Here is a 17982-nt window from a genome sequence, read left to right on the forward strand (position 1 = left end):
AATATTGGGCCTTCCATTGTGTGTCTTCATTTCTTTTCTACCTCATTATAGTTTTTGCTGGTTTTGTTATTACTTTTTTTTTTTTTTTTGAGTGTTCAATTCTTAACTTTTGTTTTCCTCCTTTAGCCTCAACGTGGTCGTAGCATGTCAGTTTGTGTCCCCCACCTTCCTGCTCTTCCCTGTATGTCCTGCATCCCTCTCAGTGCTCCTTGCACCCCACCACCAGCGCTGTCTGCACCTCTTTCTCCTTTCTACCTTCGGACTGTCCCTGAAGAAACCTTTGCAGAAAAACTTTCTAAAGCCCTGGAAAGTGTCCTGCCCATGCACTCTGCCTCTCCACGCAAGCATCGACGCTCCAGCCTGCCCTCCCTCTCTGTCAGTCCTGTATGTGTTACCATTTGCCTCCTGGCACAGTAAGATAAGTTATCATTAAATACATCCTGGCCTCTGGGCATGTTTAAAGGGAGAAATTGAAAGGTCAATTCCTTATACTGTACTGCTGGAATGTTGATTTTGTTATTTTTATTTATTTCTATCAAGCAGTACTGGTAAACATTATCAGACAGTGGCTGACTGCTTGTTTCTTGTCTTTTAGGACAATATAAATGTAAATTACCCAGTTGTACCACAGAAGGTAAAGGGAAGGCTAGTTCTTAATACCCAAAGTCAGAAGACTTATTTTTCAACTTCTTAGTAAACACTGAATGTTAATTAAACCTTCACAAAACAACAAGCTTTTAAAGCCTGATTGCTGTGGCTGCTTAATCTTAAAACTTTGGCTAGCTGTGATAATGATATTAGATATTTAGAGTATAAATACTTTTGAGGTATTTTCTTTTTAAATTCTTATCAGAAATGCCACTTCAGCTTCTTAATGGGAAGAAGCAGTAGTTTCATATTTCTTAGAAAGTCAGATGCAAAGATAACATGCAATAGAGGAGATAGATTCTTTTCCATTTTGAGCTTCAGTTTACACAAGATAAATTTTGAGAAGCATTTTTATGTAAATGAAGTAATTGGAACCAGGTTTAGAGCATTGGAAAGGTATTTCATCTGTAGGACCTTCTCATTAGCGTCAGTCAATATGGAAATTTGCTGCTGCTTTTCCGGACAAAAGAGTCTGAGGAGAAAGTAAACAACGTGGAAACAGCAACTTGAAAAGCTCATAAATGCCATTTGTCTTGAACAGTATACTTACTACTGGCTCCTGCAATTTTTTTTTTCCATTAGGGAAGAGAATACATTGTCTCTGGGCATACTGCAGGCAGACATGAAAAGATGCAAAATTCAATTGTTTGATGTTCTTACAGAGACCTCTCTTTAGTGAAATATTCCCTACAACTCTTAAATAAGATGAGTCTCCTCTGAAGTAATACCTCAGATGGACTGGAATTGCCTGAGGACTCTGCTGTTATTAAACCTATGAATGTTTTATTGTCCAGGCAATTGTTAAGTTTGTTTCAATGAATGCTAGTTTTTTATATGAAAAGGTATGATCATAAGTGATTAAATGATGGTTTTGTCTTACAAAATTTGATATTAAATGATAAATTGTGACTAATTTAATAAACTTATTATTAATTTAATAAACTTTAATGATATTTTGTCTTACAAAACATTTCTTTTTACCTTTTTGGATAGCATACATGACACTAGCACTGTGGCTTTTGTATTGGAAAATACTAACATCTAATCTTACAAACTCATCTTCTGAGTGCAAATTAGAGGCTTTGCATTGTTGCTGTTCTCAAGTTCTAAATTTCATATTCCACATATGGCAGTGACCTCAGGGGTTTGATTGGATTTCAAGCACTGATCACAATGGAAAGGACATAACAGTAAGTCTCATTCCATTGTCAGGAGCAAAATTTGTTTCTTCTTGTGGACTATTGGAATTGAACTGGAAAAGCAGCTCTAACACCAGCAAATGTTCCCGATTGTAGCTATGCCTGCCATGGATGTATTTAATGGATATTTACAACTCACCTAAATTTCCTAAGTACTGTATGTTTTTGACCATGAATTGAGTATAAATTCTATAAAGTTACTTCACAGAACTGCCTAGTGAACTGTGCATGTTGATGTGCTTTCACTTTTAATGTATGAATTACCTGTCTTGTTCATGTCAATACAGCCTCAGCATCCTCGTGGGGGAACACCACCGTTCCCAGATTCACAGATATTTTTCCCAACCGTTCATGAACGGCCGGTGTCTTTCTCACCACCACCTGTCTGCCCGCCGAAGGTGGCAATTGCTCAGCGGCGCAAGAGCACTTCATTTTTGGAAGCCCAAACTTGCCACTTCCAGCCATTGCTGAAGACTGGCCAGAGTTTAGTTCCACCTGGTGGTAGTCCCACCAATTGGACTCCAGAGGCATTTGTTATGCTGGGCACAGCAGCTCAGAGAGTCGCTGGAGAGCCTCTGCATGTGCAAGTTAATCCCGTGTTTGAGCAAGCTCCTGTCCACAGTGACTTTAGATCTGGACCAACACCTCCAGAGGATGCTCACTACAGGATGCATCCAGAAGCTGTATATTTGGTGGGCATGCACTATCCATCACAGGTATCGGAGCAGTATGATCAAGTAGCTTATAACTCTCACGTGACTGAACAGCATTTGAAGCAGGTCTCTGAGTCAAACCATGGGCAAGGTGGTCCTCCACAAAGCTCTGTGTTCGACTTTCAATCGGGGCAAACATATCTGGCAAGACATGTTCAGAGCCTGAGGCTGGATTCTGGGATGGGTCCCCTTTCTCCATTATCCAGTGTTTCAGCTCCCCTGAGTGCAGAGCCAGCTCAGATGACGTTCCACCAGGTGTTTGTTCCGCACTCGGCCCCGGCTGTGCTCTCTCACAGTGCTGATGGCAGAGCGAGCTGTGTCTTTGAGTTCCATGTGCACACACAGAGCTCTGCTCCGGCAGAAGGGGCAGCTTTACCCCCGCGGGCCTACAGAAATCGCCGGGGCTCTATGGAGACCAGCCATGAGGAGTCCAGCCAAGGCATAGGGTCGCATGGTCGGCTTCAGCCTGTGACAGAAGAGCAGTGTAACTATCTTGCTGCTGGGGTAGCGGGTCCCAGAGGGGGCTCTGCCAGGCGCAGCCGGCCAGAAGGAAGCCCAGAATACTCCAGTGATTCCTCACAGCTGACTTCCTCTGACACTGGTGATTTCCAGTCTCCTCCCCCTACAGGGGGATCATCTTCTGCTTTTGGTTCAGACTTCTCATTGCCCATTGTTCAGCTGCCTCAGAAGGTGTTGCAGGAGTCGCAGCTCTTCATCTGCTTCCCCCAGGGAGCCTCAACTCAGCAGGCCTTGTCCACCTCGCTTTCATCAGGACCACCTGCATCCTATCCTCAGGTTACAGGAGCAAACCCTTCCACAATTTCACTGCTTTTTATAAGTCATACTAAAAGGGAAACCTTGCTTTTAGACCTGCTCCACGTGGTTCTAAGAATTAGCATTCGTGGGGGTGTCTTTCCACCAAGTCTATACTAGGTTCTCTTTAACTTAATCGGGTTGCTATGAAATAATGAGGCATTAGCAACCATCTGGTCTGTGTTCAGATTTGGCTGAAATATTGGTAGGGCTTTTGTGTTAAAAGTAAAAAATGGTCAGTGTTCCTCCTAGGACTCTAGCTGTTTTTTTTGGTGAGAGATGCTGGAGTACCAAATTGGCTTTTAAACAGTGGTTTTAATGAAATGTATCTTCTCCACACTTAGAATCAGCAGTGGCAGTACCACTTGCTTTGTGTTTCTCTTGCTGCTCTTTTGCCATTTTAATGTGTTGCTTGAGGTTGAACTTCCATACAAATAATGTTTCATTAGACAACAAGGTTGTTTTGGCGACTGTCCAAAATGCAAGAGCTTTTTCTAGACTTGGGGAAAGAAAGTGGGAAGAGAGGAATGTAAGGACCTGTGTTGTGTATGTATACATGGATTTGGAAATGTATTTGTTGAAGAAGTATTTGAAGAAGCTAAACAGGCTGAGTAGTTCATTAATGGCACAAACAACTGTTGCTAGTTGGTATTGCCACCCTATAAGCCTTATGTGGTGTCCTTTTAAACAGCAATATTTGAGGCCTGAAGCTTAGTTTGGAGATGTGTGTTCTATCAGCATATGTGGTATCTGCATTTGCAATGGTCACTTTTCTGTACACTGTGAGGTGTGTGTCTATATACATTGTGTCTGCACTCCTAGTCTGAAGTCTCATAACTTTCTGTGAAAAGAGAGGATTTGCTTTAAGTAGACTTCTCTCATGTCTCTTTTGCCCTTGGAATTAGGGGCTTTGTGATTTTAGTTACTGGAGCATTAGTAACTTCGGGATTTGTGTGAAGGGGAATCATTTTGCTCTGTGTGTGAAGTTCAAGAACTAAGTATTTAAGGCTTTCTGTAAGGGGCATTAAAGGTGTTTTAGTAAAGCTGGAACAGCTTTCACCACTAGTCTAGTAGGTAGTAGTTGCTGTGCTGTAGAGTTTGTAGAATCAATCTCCTACTCAAGAACTTCCAAAACTTTTTTTCTCCATAAACCTTTGTTAAACTCGGGAGGTAAATTCTGATGGATATAAAATACATTTGGAAAACAAAAGAGGTCACTTCTTTTGCAGAATATAAGTTCTGGGATCTTTTACCTAATTCATTAGAAGATTAGAATTTGAAACCCAAATGGAGTCAGTGTGAATACATGTTACAGCAGTGAGGTGTAGCACATGTGTAGATCCCAGTCTGAAGCTCCTAAAACAGCAAAGAAAAAAATGGTTCTCTTCACTGGTCGTCTGCTTTCCCCAAAGTTTCCATAATTAGAACAGTATGGAATTTTAACAGACATGTTCCTGATGAGCTTCTGCAAGCTGAATGATCACAGCATTAAGGAATTTTCCTAGATATTTCTGATATGATACATATGCACCAGATGTGCTTCTTACAAAGGCAGTTCACCCAAGTGGTGCGTGCTCAGGCAACTCATCTGGAGGTGTCTAGTTCTCTCCCAGGAGCTGATAAAGAAATACAGTTGTCACAAAAACAATAATGCAGATCCTGGGATCTGATAAAAAAAAATTCAGCCACAAAAATAGTAATGGAAGTCCATTCCATTTTCCTTTGCATCTTCCACATTCATTTGTATGCCACTCATCCATTTTTTTTGTTGCTTGCTCGAAAATTCTGTCTTAGCTAGAATGTTGACCCTCACATTCCTCCATATCCAATTCTTGGTAGCCTTTGAATGGTAGTGACTCTGGAAATGATTATTAGCCTGTGTTTTGACATGCCTCTCAAAGGAAACTCATGACACTTATGTATACTGGGTACTTTGTAATTGGTCTAGAATTCTTTATATCGTCTTGCTTGGTTTTTTTTCATGGATAGTTTTATTTCCATGTAGCCTCCTTTTATTGCCCCACCTGTCTGTGTTTGGAACACATGTAAAGGTAAAACTTAATGCATCTATTTCCAGTTACCATACCAAGGCATCCTGCTCTTAAAGCATCACCAGTGGAAGAAGAAGCTGGTAGGCTGATCTGTCTCATGTTGAGGGGCATGTGGGTTGCAGAGACCTTCTGTATTAGTTATTTTGAAAGACTTAAAATGACGTTCAGAACTCCTCCAGATCGCCCTGCTTTGTTCTGGTTGTCGTAATGGAATTTGGCTAGAAGGTTTGCTTATCCAAAAGGACAAGCTAGAAACCTATTCCAACCAGATAATTCCAGGCAGAAATGATTTTAACTGCCTGCAGCAGAAACCATAGAGTTTTTCTCAGCTGATTCTCTTTTTCTTTCCCTCCAGACACAGGTGCAAGGCCAGCCAGCCTCAAGCAATGCTGCGGTGCCATCCCAGCCTACTCAACACACTCAGCAGGTAGGATCACACTTCCTAAAGTCAGGACTAAAGTACTCATAGTATAAAATTCTGATGGCTCTTCTAAGAGCAATTGTCTACCTCTGTTACCATTTGACCCATAGTTTTGTAGCAGAAGAATCCTTGGTTTCTCACTCAGTCTAACATCTATGAGATACACATTGACTTTGAGATTTATTTTAAAAATCATGTTAATGCTTGTTTTCTCATGCCTGTCTTCCCCAACTTTCACTTGGGCTTGCAGTGGTGGTCCTGTTAAAGGGGAGACGTGTCAGGACTTGCAGATTAGACTGTCTAGACAGGCGGACTTCATTCTCATGATTTCTTCTAACTGGAAATCTGGTCTGCAATGTTCTCTTCTCTAACTGCCTTTTCTTCCTTTACAGAATCTTCATTCTTGGTTTCACAGGTGAAAGAGTTCTCTTGCAAGATCTGGTGTCAATAATGGAATTGTATTAGTAATGCTAATAAATAATTGTTAAAGCTTAACTGACTTGGCATACTCTGAAGAACCACTGTTACCACTTAGGAGAGAGTAAAAAGCAGAATTTAAGTAGGATATGCTTTAAAAAAACCTCTGTTGGGGTGTAATACAGCTTCTCCCTCTTTTTCCTGCTGCAGAGTGCACAGCAGCCAGCCTCTTCCCAACAGCCTGGACAGTACCAGCTGCAGCAGTCCTCAGTTTCTGCCAGCACCACTCCTGCACAAACTGTCTCTCAAACTCAAACTTCACAGATCATGCCAATGCCTCAGGCAGCAGCTGGGACACAGGTAAACAAAATTCTTGCGAGCAGAAGATTTTTTTTTCTTCTTCATAGCTGGTAGATTCAATATGCTGCTGCTTTCACTTTTGTCATCTTTCCTAATGGTTTCAAAACATTCATCCAAACAAGAGTATTCTTATTGTACTATAACAGTCAGTTTTGTTGAAAATGTGTTGGAAACCCTTTTACATGTGGCAGTCGTGAGTAATTTGAGGGAAGGAGAGCACCTCCATGCATGAAGATCTTTAAATTGTCAAAAATATCAGGAAGCATATTGATGAATGGTGTATCGTGAATGGATTTTCAGGAACTTGTAATTTCTCTGTTTCCCATCCACTGTCTATCTTCTGCACCATTACATGTGTAAAACATACTCACTTATTTAGGTAGTGGACTATAGGACTCCTTTCTTCATTCTGTCATCTTTCTTACTCAGCTCTTCTCCTTTACTTCCTGATCAAGAAGCTTCTGTTACTGAATATTGCTTCATTTTGGCTCATATCTCTGTTGAGTGTGTGAGCTGCAATTTTGTTTTTAAAATTATTGTTTTGTTGCTTGTTCATCTAAACTGCCTTTCCAGTTGCATCGTTTGCTGGCTTTAATTGACATATTCCCTGCCATTCTCTGAACGCTGGCACAGTGGATTTTAATTCTCCTTTGCTTTAGTCCCCATACTCAAAGCTGACAGATTTGTTCTAGAGTTTGCACTTCTTGGCTGTAAGAAGGCAGGCTTGGGTCTGGGGACAGAGTTGAGGAGAATTTGATTCTTTTTATGCACAAATCAGTGCTTCAGGGTATTCAAATGTTGCTCTTTCACCCTCTGTGGGTGTCTGTTTCAAGAGCCCGTTGAGCTCTTCAAGGGAAGTGTTGCGCAGTGAGGACTGTTTGGAACTCCAGCCAGCTTCCCAGCCGCTCTGCCAACTGTGCTCCCCAGCCCCTTTAACAGAGTGCTGTAATTTGAATAATGCTTTCTTTGACTAATGTGTAAAACTCTGCTTTCTGCAACCCTGCTTTAAAAAAAAAAAAATCTATCTCTATTTTCTTTACCTCCCCAGCTTCCTGTTTCCCAACCAGTGTCGATCATCCAAGGCGAGCCTCAATTACCTGTTGCAGCATCTTCTCTCCCTCAGCCTTCAGTTGCCCCATCAGTCCCCATTGGCTCTCATTTTCTACCCATGGGACAGGCCTTGCCAACTTCCGTGGTTCCCCAGTTCCCAGTGTCTCAGTTGCCTGTAGCAGCTCCTCATGTGACAGTGGCTCAGCCAGGTTTCCAGTCGCTGCCCATTTCAATGGCAGCTGGCATGAATCAGCCACTGCTCACGCTGGCCACGTCTGCTGCAGCAGCTGCTGTTCCTGTAGGACCAAGCGTTGTCCCTAGCCAGCTCCCCACACTGATGCAGCCTTTGGCTCAGCTGCCCAGCCAGGTTCTCCCGCAGCTCCTGCAGCCGCCTGTCCAGGCCGTGGGATTGCCAGTCAGCATTGGACAAGCTGCTGAAGCTTCACTTCCTGCTGCAGATGCTCTTTACCAGGTATTGTTGCAAGCCAGCAGACCTCTTCTCCACATTTTTGCCCGTTCCCCTAAGGTACCAGATCTGAGCTGTGTGCCCTGGCCAGCTCACTTTTCACATGAGAGCCATTAAGCCACTAGGATCAATTCTGTTGTGTGGTAAATAACCATTTTAAGTGGGAGAGAAGAAAAAAGTCCTTGGACAACCATGGGTTTTGAATTTTTCATATTTGGCATTGGAGTTTGTCTAAAATGACAGAATCATAGTGCAGGGCTTTGTTCAACCACTGTGTGAGAGAGGACAGCTATATATTCATGAGATCTGTGTCAGCTTGGGGAAAAAGAAAATAAGAAATTGTAACTTTAAAAATAGGAGATGTGTGTTGGAAAGAAAATCAATGGCAGCATATTCAACAATGTCATTATTTCATTCCAAGTTTGGGAAGGGGTGAGACAGGGAATTGGTAGAAATCAGTCAGGCAGCATGGATCTTGGATGTGACGTAAGTACCCTGGTGCTGGTTGTGGACTGGTGGGCACAGACTGCTTCAGCAACTTTGTGATCACTCACTGTAAAAGTGGCAACTGAATAATGATTGAAGTGTTCCTTGTTTCTGGGTCAGCTCATTACAAGAGGACAGAAAAAACACAAGAGTGTTTTTGCCACTTAATCTCAAAAATCAGCAGCAGTTGTATAGAATCTGAGCCGTAGTTGTTCAGCCTGGAAATTCTTCAAGCTCATTTCTAATCTCAGGCTTTAAAATCTTAAGCTATATAGGCAGCTGCAAGAGTTGGGAGATGCAGATTTTTTTGCCTAAGATTTGGGCCTGTGAGTGGGAATTTGCTTGTTTGGGTGTGGTGACTTACATGCTGGCTGCATGAGCAGTTTGCTCCACTTCTTTGGGAAGATTTTGGGAGTGCTTGAACAAGTACAGAAGGTTGGAACTTGTCCCTGGAACTGATATTTTTTTATTACTGTCTTGTTTCCTAACGAGCTCTGCCATTCACTAACTTGGTTCCCTCGTTTCTCTTACAGGGCTTCCCATCTCGGCTGACACCGCAATACCCAGGGGACTCAAACGTTGCACCTTCCTCAGCCGTGGCCTCTGCCAGTATTCCTTCTGCTGTGCTGTCCCCTCCCTTGCCTACAGATGCAATGGCCCAGTCAGGGTACCTTGCTCCTGTTGTGCAGCCGTATGGGGAACAGAATGTTTTAGTTTCCATGGGCAGCCTGGGAGGACAGGCTCAGGCGGCCCAGCCTCCTGTGAGTTTAGCACAACAGGCCTCATCTGCCTCCTCACAGCAGGCAGTTGTGGAGGTAAATATATGGAACATAGTGTAACAATAGATTTTGGATGTTTGACTCCTGCAACAGTGTATCTCTGTGGGGAACTAATCCCTTCTGTGCTGGTCTTCAGTTGGAAGTTAATATTTCAAATTACCTTTTTCTTACAGCAGAATGTCATGCCAATGTGGGGACCTTGTTGCCACTGGTTGTTCTGTTGGGAAGTGAGTGTGCATCCTGCAGGCAAAAAGCAGTAAAACACTTCACTTCTTGCTATACTGTAGAACATTTTTGCCATATCAAAGACAAGCTGCAGTCAATAGCCTTTGAGAATCTGTCATTATGCCTATTCCCTGCAGCGTGGTTCTTGCAGGGAGAATTGGAATTGTCTCCATGTTCTGCATTGGCTTGCCTTTTGCACATTCTGTTAGTAAAACTGTGACTGCATGGCCAGCTGTAGTGACATGTGGCGGTAGAAAGGATGCGTGGCTGGTTTCCTCTTCTCACCCCTCCTCAGATGACATTTTGCTTCACTGCAGTTTGCTCTAGAGTATTTTGTAAACTAAAGCTGTCCTAGATGCCAGCTGTTTAAACTTCTAAAAAGGCAGAGCTTTCAGCTTTACAACTGGTTTGGGAGGAAACACTGAAGACTACCGGGTTGCTTGAAGAGGAACTGTACTCTTTTGGGGGGTTCTTGATTGTAGGTTTCTATCCATAGGGTACTCAGGGAGTCTCACAGACTGCTTCTTCAGAGACTCTTCCAGCAACACAGCCTGCTCAGTCTACCCCTTTGGCTTCTTCTATGGATAGGTGAGCGCTGCTTCTTTTCACCAAACTGAGTTTCAATGTCATGTGTTAGATTCTACCTCCATGGATAATCTTTAGATATATTTTTTCACCAGGGTATTTTTTTTTCCACCGGGAGTGTTATTGAGGATCAGAATAACTAAAGTTCCCAGAGGAAAAACAGGAAGGGTGGAGTATGTTACGTGGAGTATTTCATGGAGGGAATAAGTAAGATTGTGTATAGTGATTAACTTTTTTATTTGTCATGTCAAATGGATCCCAAGTGACAGGTTTTTTGTCCTTTTGGCACTTAAGCAGAATTCGAACTTCAAATAGCTTGAAAACACGAGATAGATTTGTACAACAACTCAGCTTTCAAGAGGTGTAGCAAAATAATTACAGTTAGAATTTCTATTTAAGCAACCTGAAGTGTTGACAGGACTCTTTACTCGATGATTAACACACATCTACCACGTTCCAGAACAGAATGTCATGTGGTTGGTTAGAGTATTGTTGCACTTATGGAATGCATGGGAGCTAACAGGAAGTTGCCTTTTGTTTCTAGTGCACATTCTGATGTTGCTTCAGGATTGAGTGATGGCAACGAGAATGTCCCAACTTCGAGTGGAAGGCACGAAGGGAGAACAACGAAACGTCACATGCGGAGGTCTGTCCGCAGCCGCTCTCGCCATGAGAAGACTTCTAGGCCGAAACTGAGAATTCTAAATGTGAGTATTTTTTATTTTAGGGACGGTTCAGTAGTAATGATGCGTTTTAAAGCCTCTACTAGCATTCCAAATGTCATCTATTGAGAGCTTTTTGGAGCATTAGATACGGCAAAACTGACTTGCTAAGCTACCAGTGGTTTCACAGACTATTCCAGAGTATCCTCAGACAAAAATCATGCTCTACGTGGCACCATTTAGTAGACTGGAAAGATAGAATGTATTTGTATTATGCCAGTACTGTTAGCTTGTCTCAGCAAACTTAAATTCTTGTGCTTTTGGTTTGAAGTATTATTGTCTTTGCTTTAGGTTTCCAACAAAGGCGATCGGGTAGTGGAATGCCAGCTGGAGACACACAATCGGAAAATGGTTACTTTCAAATTTGATTTGGACGGTGATAACCCTGAGGAAATAGCTACAATTATGGTAAGATGTATTTTAGAGATGGAGACTCCAGTCAGTTGTATTTTTTTGTTTATGGTTTGGAATTGGTCTCCCATGTAACGTGGTGTGTGTTCACCTTATTGGTACACAACCACAACTAGAAATTTGGCATGGAGTGGTTGAGCAGTCTGGTTAGTAATTAATGTTGCACACACAAGTCAGATGAAAATTTGTGTCAGTTTTTAACCTTATAATTGAGGTTTTTATCAAGTGAAAATACTGCTTTTTTTTTTTGGTTGGTTGTTGTTGGTTTTTTTTCAGTCTGCCATTTTCAAAACTGCAAGCAGCCTTCTGGAAGTGCCAAGTTAAAAAAAATTCTGTTTGCTTTTCTAAGAGCAGGCATTGCTAAATCTTCTAATTCTTCAAGCATTTTACCATTGTTGTCAATTAAAATGGGAAGATTCTGCCTTTAAATTAAGAAAGGGGAATTGTATTTTGGTTTTTGAAAGTACATAGTGGCTGATGCTGCTCTTGACTTTTATCAAAAGAAAAAGCTTCTCCATTCACTGTATGATGGCCAGGCACAGGAAAGAATTTGTCCTATAGAGATACATTTAAATAAGAGTATTGAGTAGCACAGAACAGAATCCCCATTTCTTTTTTTAAATTTATACTCTTATTTTTGGTCTGGTATAGTCTAAATGAGCCTGAGATGGTTTTAATGTTACTGAAGCTGGGGGGGGTGACAAAACAAGTATCTTTCAACAGCTTCTTGGGCACCTGTGCAGTGATTATCTTTTTCTTAGAGAGGCGGCACAGTCTGAATTGTTGTGTGCTAGATTTGTATTTGTCAAAAGGAACAGAACCAGTGATATGGGAGAAATTCTCTGCCACGAATGTCCTTCTGAGAAAGAAGAAGAAATTGGTTCTTGCCTAAGAACAGATATTAGCGCAGTCAATAGCATGAGGTTGTGTGCCAGGAAATATGGAGAGTACACAGATGTCTTAAACCTAAAATGATCCTATGAAGAAATAAGAGTATGTTTGAGTTATGAAAACTAAACAAGCAAAATCAAAACTAAGAACACATTCTCCAAGCAACAAAAACCACAAATATTTGAAGATGAATAGAAGCAAAATAAGTGAACTTTACATCCAGAATGCAGTCACACAGTTAAAAGTCTGCAACCTAATTTAAACATCTGAATCTGGAACATTGTGCATATTAGTTCCTTGTTGAATATTGAGCAAACTTTAGATTGCAAGACTTTGTCCTTTTAGTCATGATATGTTAAGTATATCCCATATAGTTGCCTGTTGGTCCTAAACTGAAAGTACTGAAGATTTCTTTAACTAGTATTCTGCATTGCAGAGGCTGATATAAGCACATCATGCCTGACTTTCCTTTTCTTGAGCCAGCATCCCAAGAATTTGATGTAAAAGCAGTGTCTCAAGCTTTTCCTCTAAGGCACTTTATGTCTCTTTTCCAGCAGAGACTCTATGACTGACAGCTTTACTTCTGTTTCATGGACTGTCTCTTGAGTTTTTCCATGCATAATTTCGGGAGACAGAATACTGTCATGGGTTAGACCAAATCAAGAATATGATTTGGTCTTTCTAACTACCAAGTATACTTGTTTAAACCAGTTTTATCCAACATAAGTAAGAGAAGTTATTTTCATAAAGCAATACAATGTATTGGAGCTAGACAGGCTGAGCAACCTTCCTCTCCCTGTATTTGGAACATAATTCATGCTGGCTTTTATGTACCACAGCCAGACCTGAAATCAGTGATGTGCACCCTGCATAGAGGAGAAGCTGTATGTGGCATGGAAAGAGAGAGACACAGAAGACATCTTGCAATACAGAATCTTCAATTTTTTCTATATTATAGTTCTCTTTAAGTGTGTCTCTTAATGCAGGTTGCATTCATTAGACAGGAGGAATTGCAGTAAGATAAGACTGCTAATTTTAAATTTCCCTGTGCTAAGCAAAGATTGAGGTGACAGTTGATGAAGAAGTGAGATTGAATGTTCTCCACAGCAAAGATTAAACCAAGGCGCACACTTCTTTGCAGGAGATAATTTGAGAAACAATTGTTTTTCTCTATGGTGTCACCACTTTCATCTTGTTCAGAAGAACAGCAAAGGGAAGACAAACATCAGCACCAAGAGTAAATTGTAGTTATTCAATACATTTCTTTGAAATTGTTTGTGGAAAATGAATGTTGCTTTGTTCTTTTACAGGTGCAGAATGAGTTTATTTTAGCAACAGAGCGAGACTCATTTGTAGAACAGGTACGAGAGATTATTGAGAAAGCAGATGAAATGCTAAGTGAGGATGCAAGCGTGGAGCCAGAAGGGGATCAGGGCTTGGAGAGTATGCGGACAAAAGACGACGGCTTCTTCCCGGGGTCACAGGTATGTGAAGGACAGACTGCCTCAGCTGTTGCTATCTTCCATTTTGGGTGGTATGGTTTTCTGAGTAGAGCTAGCTAGAAATAGAAGCTTCCTGTCATGAGAGATATCAAAGATCAATAATTAAAAGACAAAAAGAGAAAGCTTCATATCAGAGTGAGTGCCTAAAATTGAGTTAGAAAGCTAAGTAACAGACCTCTTACTTTTTGATGTGTTCGAAGACTTCCGAAGCTGCTGAATCTCCTAACAATGCACTAAACAGACAGTCTTAAATGCTGATGCTTCTTGGATTTGAGATTATTGTGAGGTAGGACAGTACAACCCCAATCCTGTGCTGCTCACTAAACACTGAGAGCCTCACTAAACACTGGGTCTCAGGCCCTCCACCCAGTGAAGTACTAAGAGATTAGATAGCTCAGTTAGGAAACGCAGGTTTTGAAACTGTTTGCTGGATGCTGAAAGTAGTGACTTTGCCTGAATCTCGGCCTTAATCACACCCAGAACTAGTTTGGAACATCCACTTATTTGTTGGATGTTTAAGGAAATCATTTGGATTTCCAAAATAATTTTTAGATCAGTTTGTTACATTGACAGTCACTAAGCTGAGAGTCTCTAAAAACACTGTAGCTGACATTTATCTGGGCAGAATTCCTCTAGTTTGGTGATGGTGCTTGGGTCCCACATACTGCTTCCCTTAAATGCCCACATGTCAGTAAGCTAGCGTTTTAAGAACTATCTTGTGGGTTTCTGTTTCAGAATAGAAGTTTAAATTTTATCTTACTTTACAGAAATTAGAGTTCAAACAGCCAGATCCTACATCTTCCATGCCACAAAGAATAGGTAAGTCTTTTGTGATTTTTTTCAACAGTTACCTTTTTCTGTTTCAGCGGATGGGTGCAGCCAAGTTTTTTATTTTGTATGATGGAGTGCACATTCCATATTGCAGGTTATGTATTTAGTTGCAACCCTGTGTCACTAAACATCCATCTTCTTTTTGTTTAGGGGTTCCCTCTAGCTCCTTTACCCAGGTTGTTCATTCTGCTGGAAGACGGTTCATTGTCAGCCCCGTCCCCGAGAACCGATTGAAAGAGCAGGGCTTTTTCACATCTGCTGTTGTTGGAGGAAACGAAACTTCAGATATGGGTGAGTTGTCCAAACTCTTCAAAGCTGATGCCTAAGACATGTTCATCAAAACTGTGAAGTTAGTTAACTAAACTGTTCCTGAAGACCTCTCAAAGTATGTGGGGAAGTAGGGAACTATCTGTGCTGATAAGAGATGACAATAATTTCGGTCATACCATGCAGGATTTTTGGAGGAAAACTGCTGATGAGCTGTCTGCAAGACTCTGAAACCTTAAGTCTGTGTTTTAATATAAGCCTGCATTTGTGTGTTTTGTTGTTTTGGTGTGAGGTTTTTTGTTTAGTTTGTTGGGGTTTTTTAAATGCTAAGAAGTAAATGTGGTCTTAGTGTAGCCATAGACAATAATACTGTAATGAACTTTTTCAGGTGGACTGATAATTTTCTTTTCTTCCAGTTGCAGCATCTCCTGTACATGGTCCTGGAATGAATCTCTCCCACTCAGCATCATCACTGAGCTTGCAGCAAGCTTTCTCTGAGATGGGGCATGCTCAGATGGCAGAAGGACCTAGCACAGCTCCTCCAGTGTTCAATCAAACAATACCACCATTTCCACCTGCACTTTCTACCATGGCAGGCAGTGGTGCAACTCCTGCATCTGTGGCTACTTCTTCAGTATCTGTTTCCTCCAGCACTGGTGTTTCTCTTCCAGGATCTGTTACTTTGCCTTCAGAAAATGCAGCTGTTGGAGTTGCACCAAGCACAAGTGTGCCAAGCTCTATTTCTCCACCTCCAGCCTCACAATCTGGACAGCAATCGACCGGTGTCACTTCCAGTGTGAGCGCCCCTGCTTCTTTCTCCTTATCTGCCACGTCCCAGCCTGCTCAACCAGCGACTGCAGACATTGCTGCCAGTATCAGCACACCGTCGTCTTCGGCACTGCCATCTGCCCAGGCTCCTGGTGTCACTGCTCTCGGTGCTGCTGCACCGGCTGTGACATCTCAGTCTGCTCCTCAGACTGTGAGTAGTATGGCAGCAGCACAGACCTCTGTTGCCCTGTCTCTGGCTCAGAACATGGCTTTGCAGCTTCCCCAGCTCAGCAGCAGTGGCTCTGTGTCCAGTCTGGCAGAAACAACAGTCGTGAGTGCTCCGCAGTCCCTGCCCGAGAGTGGGCACTCTCTGGACAAATCGCATTCCTGCAGTGCAGCTGGCTTATCTCTGCCAATCTCTGCACCTTTATCATCCTCAGTAGCATCAAGCATATCTGGTTCAGTCTCTCAGCCAGTGATCCACCCCTTACTTGTTCCGTCAGGAATTACATCAACACCTGTCCTCCCCCAGATTTCGGGTGCAACACCCATGTTGCCCCAGGTTCCCTTACCTGGTGTCTTGCCACAACCGGTCACTAACTTGCCAGCAGTACAGCAGACTTTGATCCACAGCCAGCCTCAACCAGCTCCATTGCCCAACCAGCCTCATGTTCACTGTCTGGAGGCTGATGCTGATGCTCAGTCTAAAGCCCCTGGTATTGATGATATAAAGACCCTGGAAGAAAAGCTGCGATCTCTCTTCAGTGAGCACGGTAACGTAGGAACGGTGCATCCGTCAGTGTCTCTGGAGACCTCACTGGTAATGGAAACAACAGTTGTTCCTGGCATCCCAACCACTGCTGTTGCACCAAGCAAACCCCTGACATCCATTAGCACTTGTATACCTCCAAGCAGTTTGCCTCTTGGACCAACTGGCTTGCCAGTGCTGACTCCAGTTGCCACTCCTGGGCAAGTGATCACCCCGGTCAGCTACATCTCGGCCTCGAGCAGCATCGCCACGGCAGCAGTGAAGCCAGGGACCTCTCCTTCCAAGCCCCCTCTCAGCAGGGTACCGGTAAGAAACGCAGCGTCGGTGTCAATGTTCAGCTCTTGCAGGGAACAGCCTTCTTGGGCAGGATCCTTTTTGTAAAGCAAAGTACTTCTTCCTGAATAAGTTTCTTCATTTAATGTAGTATTGAAAGGTTTGTGCTCTGATTGTTTTTATGTGTCCCAAGGGGTGTTCTGTTTTGTCCCCAGTGGGCAAAAAAAAGTCCAATTCTGTTTTATGTTTCTGAGAGATGTCTCTTATGTCACTGTTAGTTTTTTTTCTTTAAACTACAAAGAGTGAAGCAACTGTCATTTGCTTTTTGTGTTTGTTTGGGGTTTTTTATTGATACTGATTTTTTTCAAATGGAATTTGGATGTCTTGCTTTAAATAGCTTTTTATCTTGTACTTGACCACTAGGCTGGGATGGTTGGTTGTATATTTCACCAAGTGGTGGATTTGAGATAGCAGAATTTTGCTTCCTGTCATGAACCTGTTCCTTGCAGTCAAGGGTGAACCTGACTGAAAGGGTTTGGGTTTTTTAAAGTTCTATGCTACTTATTTGATACCTGGATACTGTTTTCCTTTCAAATGTTAGATTTATGAGAGCACGATTTTGAAAAATTTAGAAGATACCTGAAAACAAACTTCGTTTTCTTTCTTTACTGACTCAATGTTCTACAAGCAAAACACTCTTTCACAAAGAAATAATGACTCACAGTAACAACTTGAGAGGTGCTGTGGATGTTGTTGCCTGCTCACTAACCAGATATACCAATATGTGAAATTTTCTTTTAAATGGCTGCCTGTGTGGGGACACAGCACATTTTGGTATTTTGAACTACTTTGATAGTCCTTTCCTTACATGGAAATGTAGCCCTTAAATGGAAGTAAATTGAAGAAACTTTCAGGTATTTAACAAACCAAGAACTTTAATACCCTCTTCTTTTTGTTTCTGTAATGGTTTTTTGTATTCATCAACACTTTGTGTTGGTTGCCTTTAGCCAGCCTTGCTGTTAACCAGTTTCATGCCAATTCAGGCTGAGCCAATTCTCCCAGCATCTCCATTCATTGGAGAATTCTCCCAGCATCTCCATTCATTGGTAGTCTCTCCCTTGTTCTCTTTGTTGTCAAACACAGTAGAAAATCTCTGCTATGGAAGAGTGGGAATCTGTGCCAAAAAAGTTGACAAGGGAATCTAGACACAAAGACATCCATTAATATTTCAATGAAATTGAAAATTAGTTAAGAAATAGTGGGGAAAAATGGGAACTGGTATTCATTCAGGAACAGTTGGAGCAGTTGGAAAATTGCTGATTGTAAACCAGTGAT

At 42.0% G+C, this 17982-nt stretch overlaps 1 protein-coding gene across 8 annotated transcripts in view; it reads left to right on the top strand.

Annotated features, from left to right (window-relative positions):
* WNK1 (WNK lysine deficient protein kinase 1) overlaps positions 1 to 17982 on the top strand; it is a 98560-nt gene that overhangs the window by 60362 nt on the left and 20216 nt on the right. For 7 of the 8 annotated variants that reach the window (XM_038155549.1, XM_038155551.1, XM_038155550.1 and 4 more), the window contains 11 exons: positions 5780 to 5851; positions 6473 to 6622; positions 7671 to 8144; positions 9158 to 9439; positions 10125 to 10216; positions 10758 to 10920; positions 11227 to 11343; positions 13548 to 13721; positions 14507 to 14558; positions 14721 to 14861; positions 15254 to 16680. In XM_038155549.1, coding sequence (XP_038011477.1) covers positions 5780 to 5851; positions 6473 to 6622; positions 7671 to 8144; positions 9158 to 9439; positions 10125 to 10216; positions 10758 to 10920; positions 11227 to 11343; positions 13548 to 13721; positions 14507 to 14558; positions 14721 to 14861; positions 15254 to 16680 — 3144 coding nt within the window. The remainder of the gene's footprint in view (positions 1 to 5779; positions 5852 to 6472; positions 6623 to 7670; positions 8145 to 9157; positions 9440 to 10124; positions 10217 to 10757; positions 10921 to 11226; positions 11344 to 13547; positions 13722 to 14506; positions 14559 to 14720; positions 14862 to 15253; positions 16681 to 17982) is intronic. The other variant, XM_038155556.1, reaches the window with a different exon arrangement.

The sequence above is a fragment of the Motacilla alba genome, chromosome 1A (genome assembly GCF_015832195.1).
Source record: "Motacilla alba alba isolate MOTALB_02 chromosome 1A, Motacilla_alba_V1.0_pri, whole genome shotgun sequence".
Classification (NCBI taxonomy): domain Eukaryota; kingdom Metazoa; phylum Chordata; class Aves; order Passeriformes; family Motacillidae; genus Motacilla; species Motacilla alba.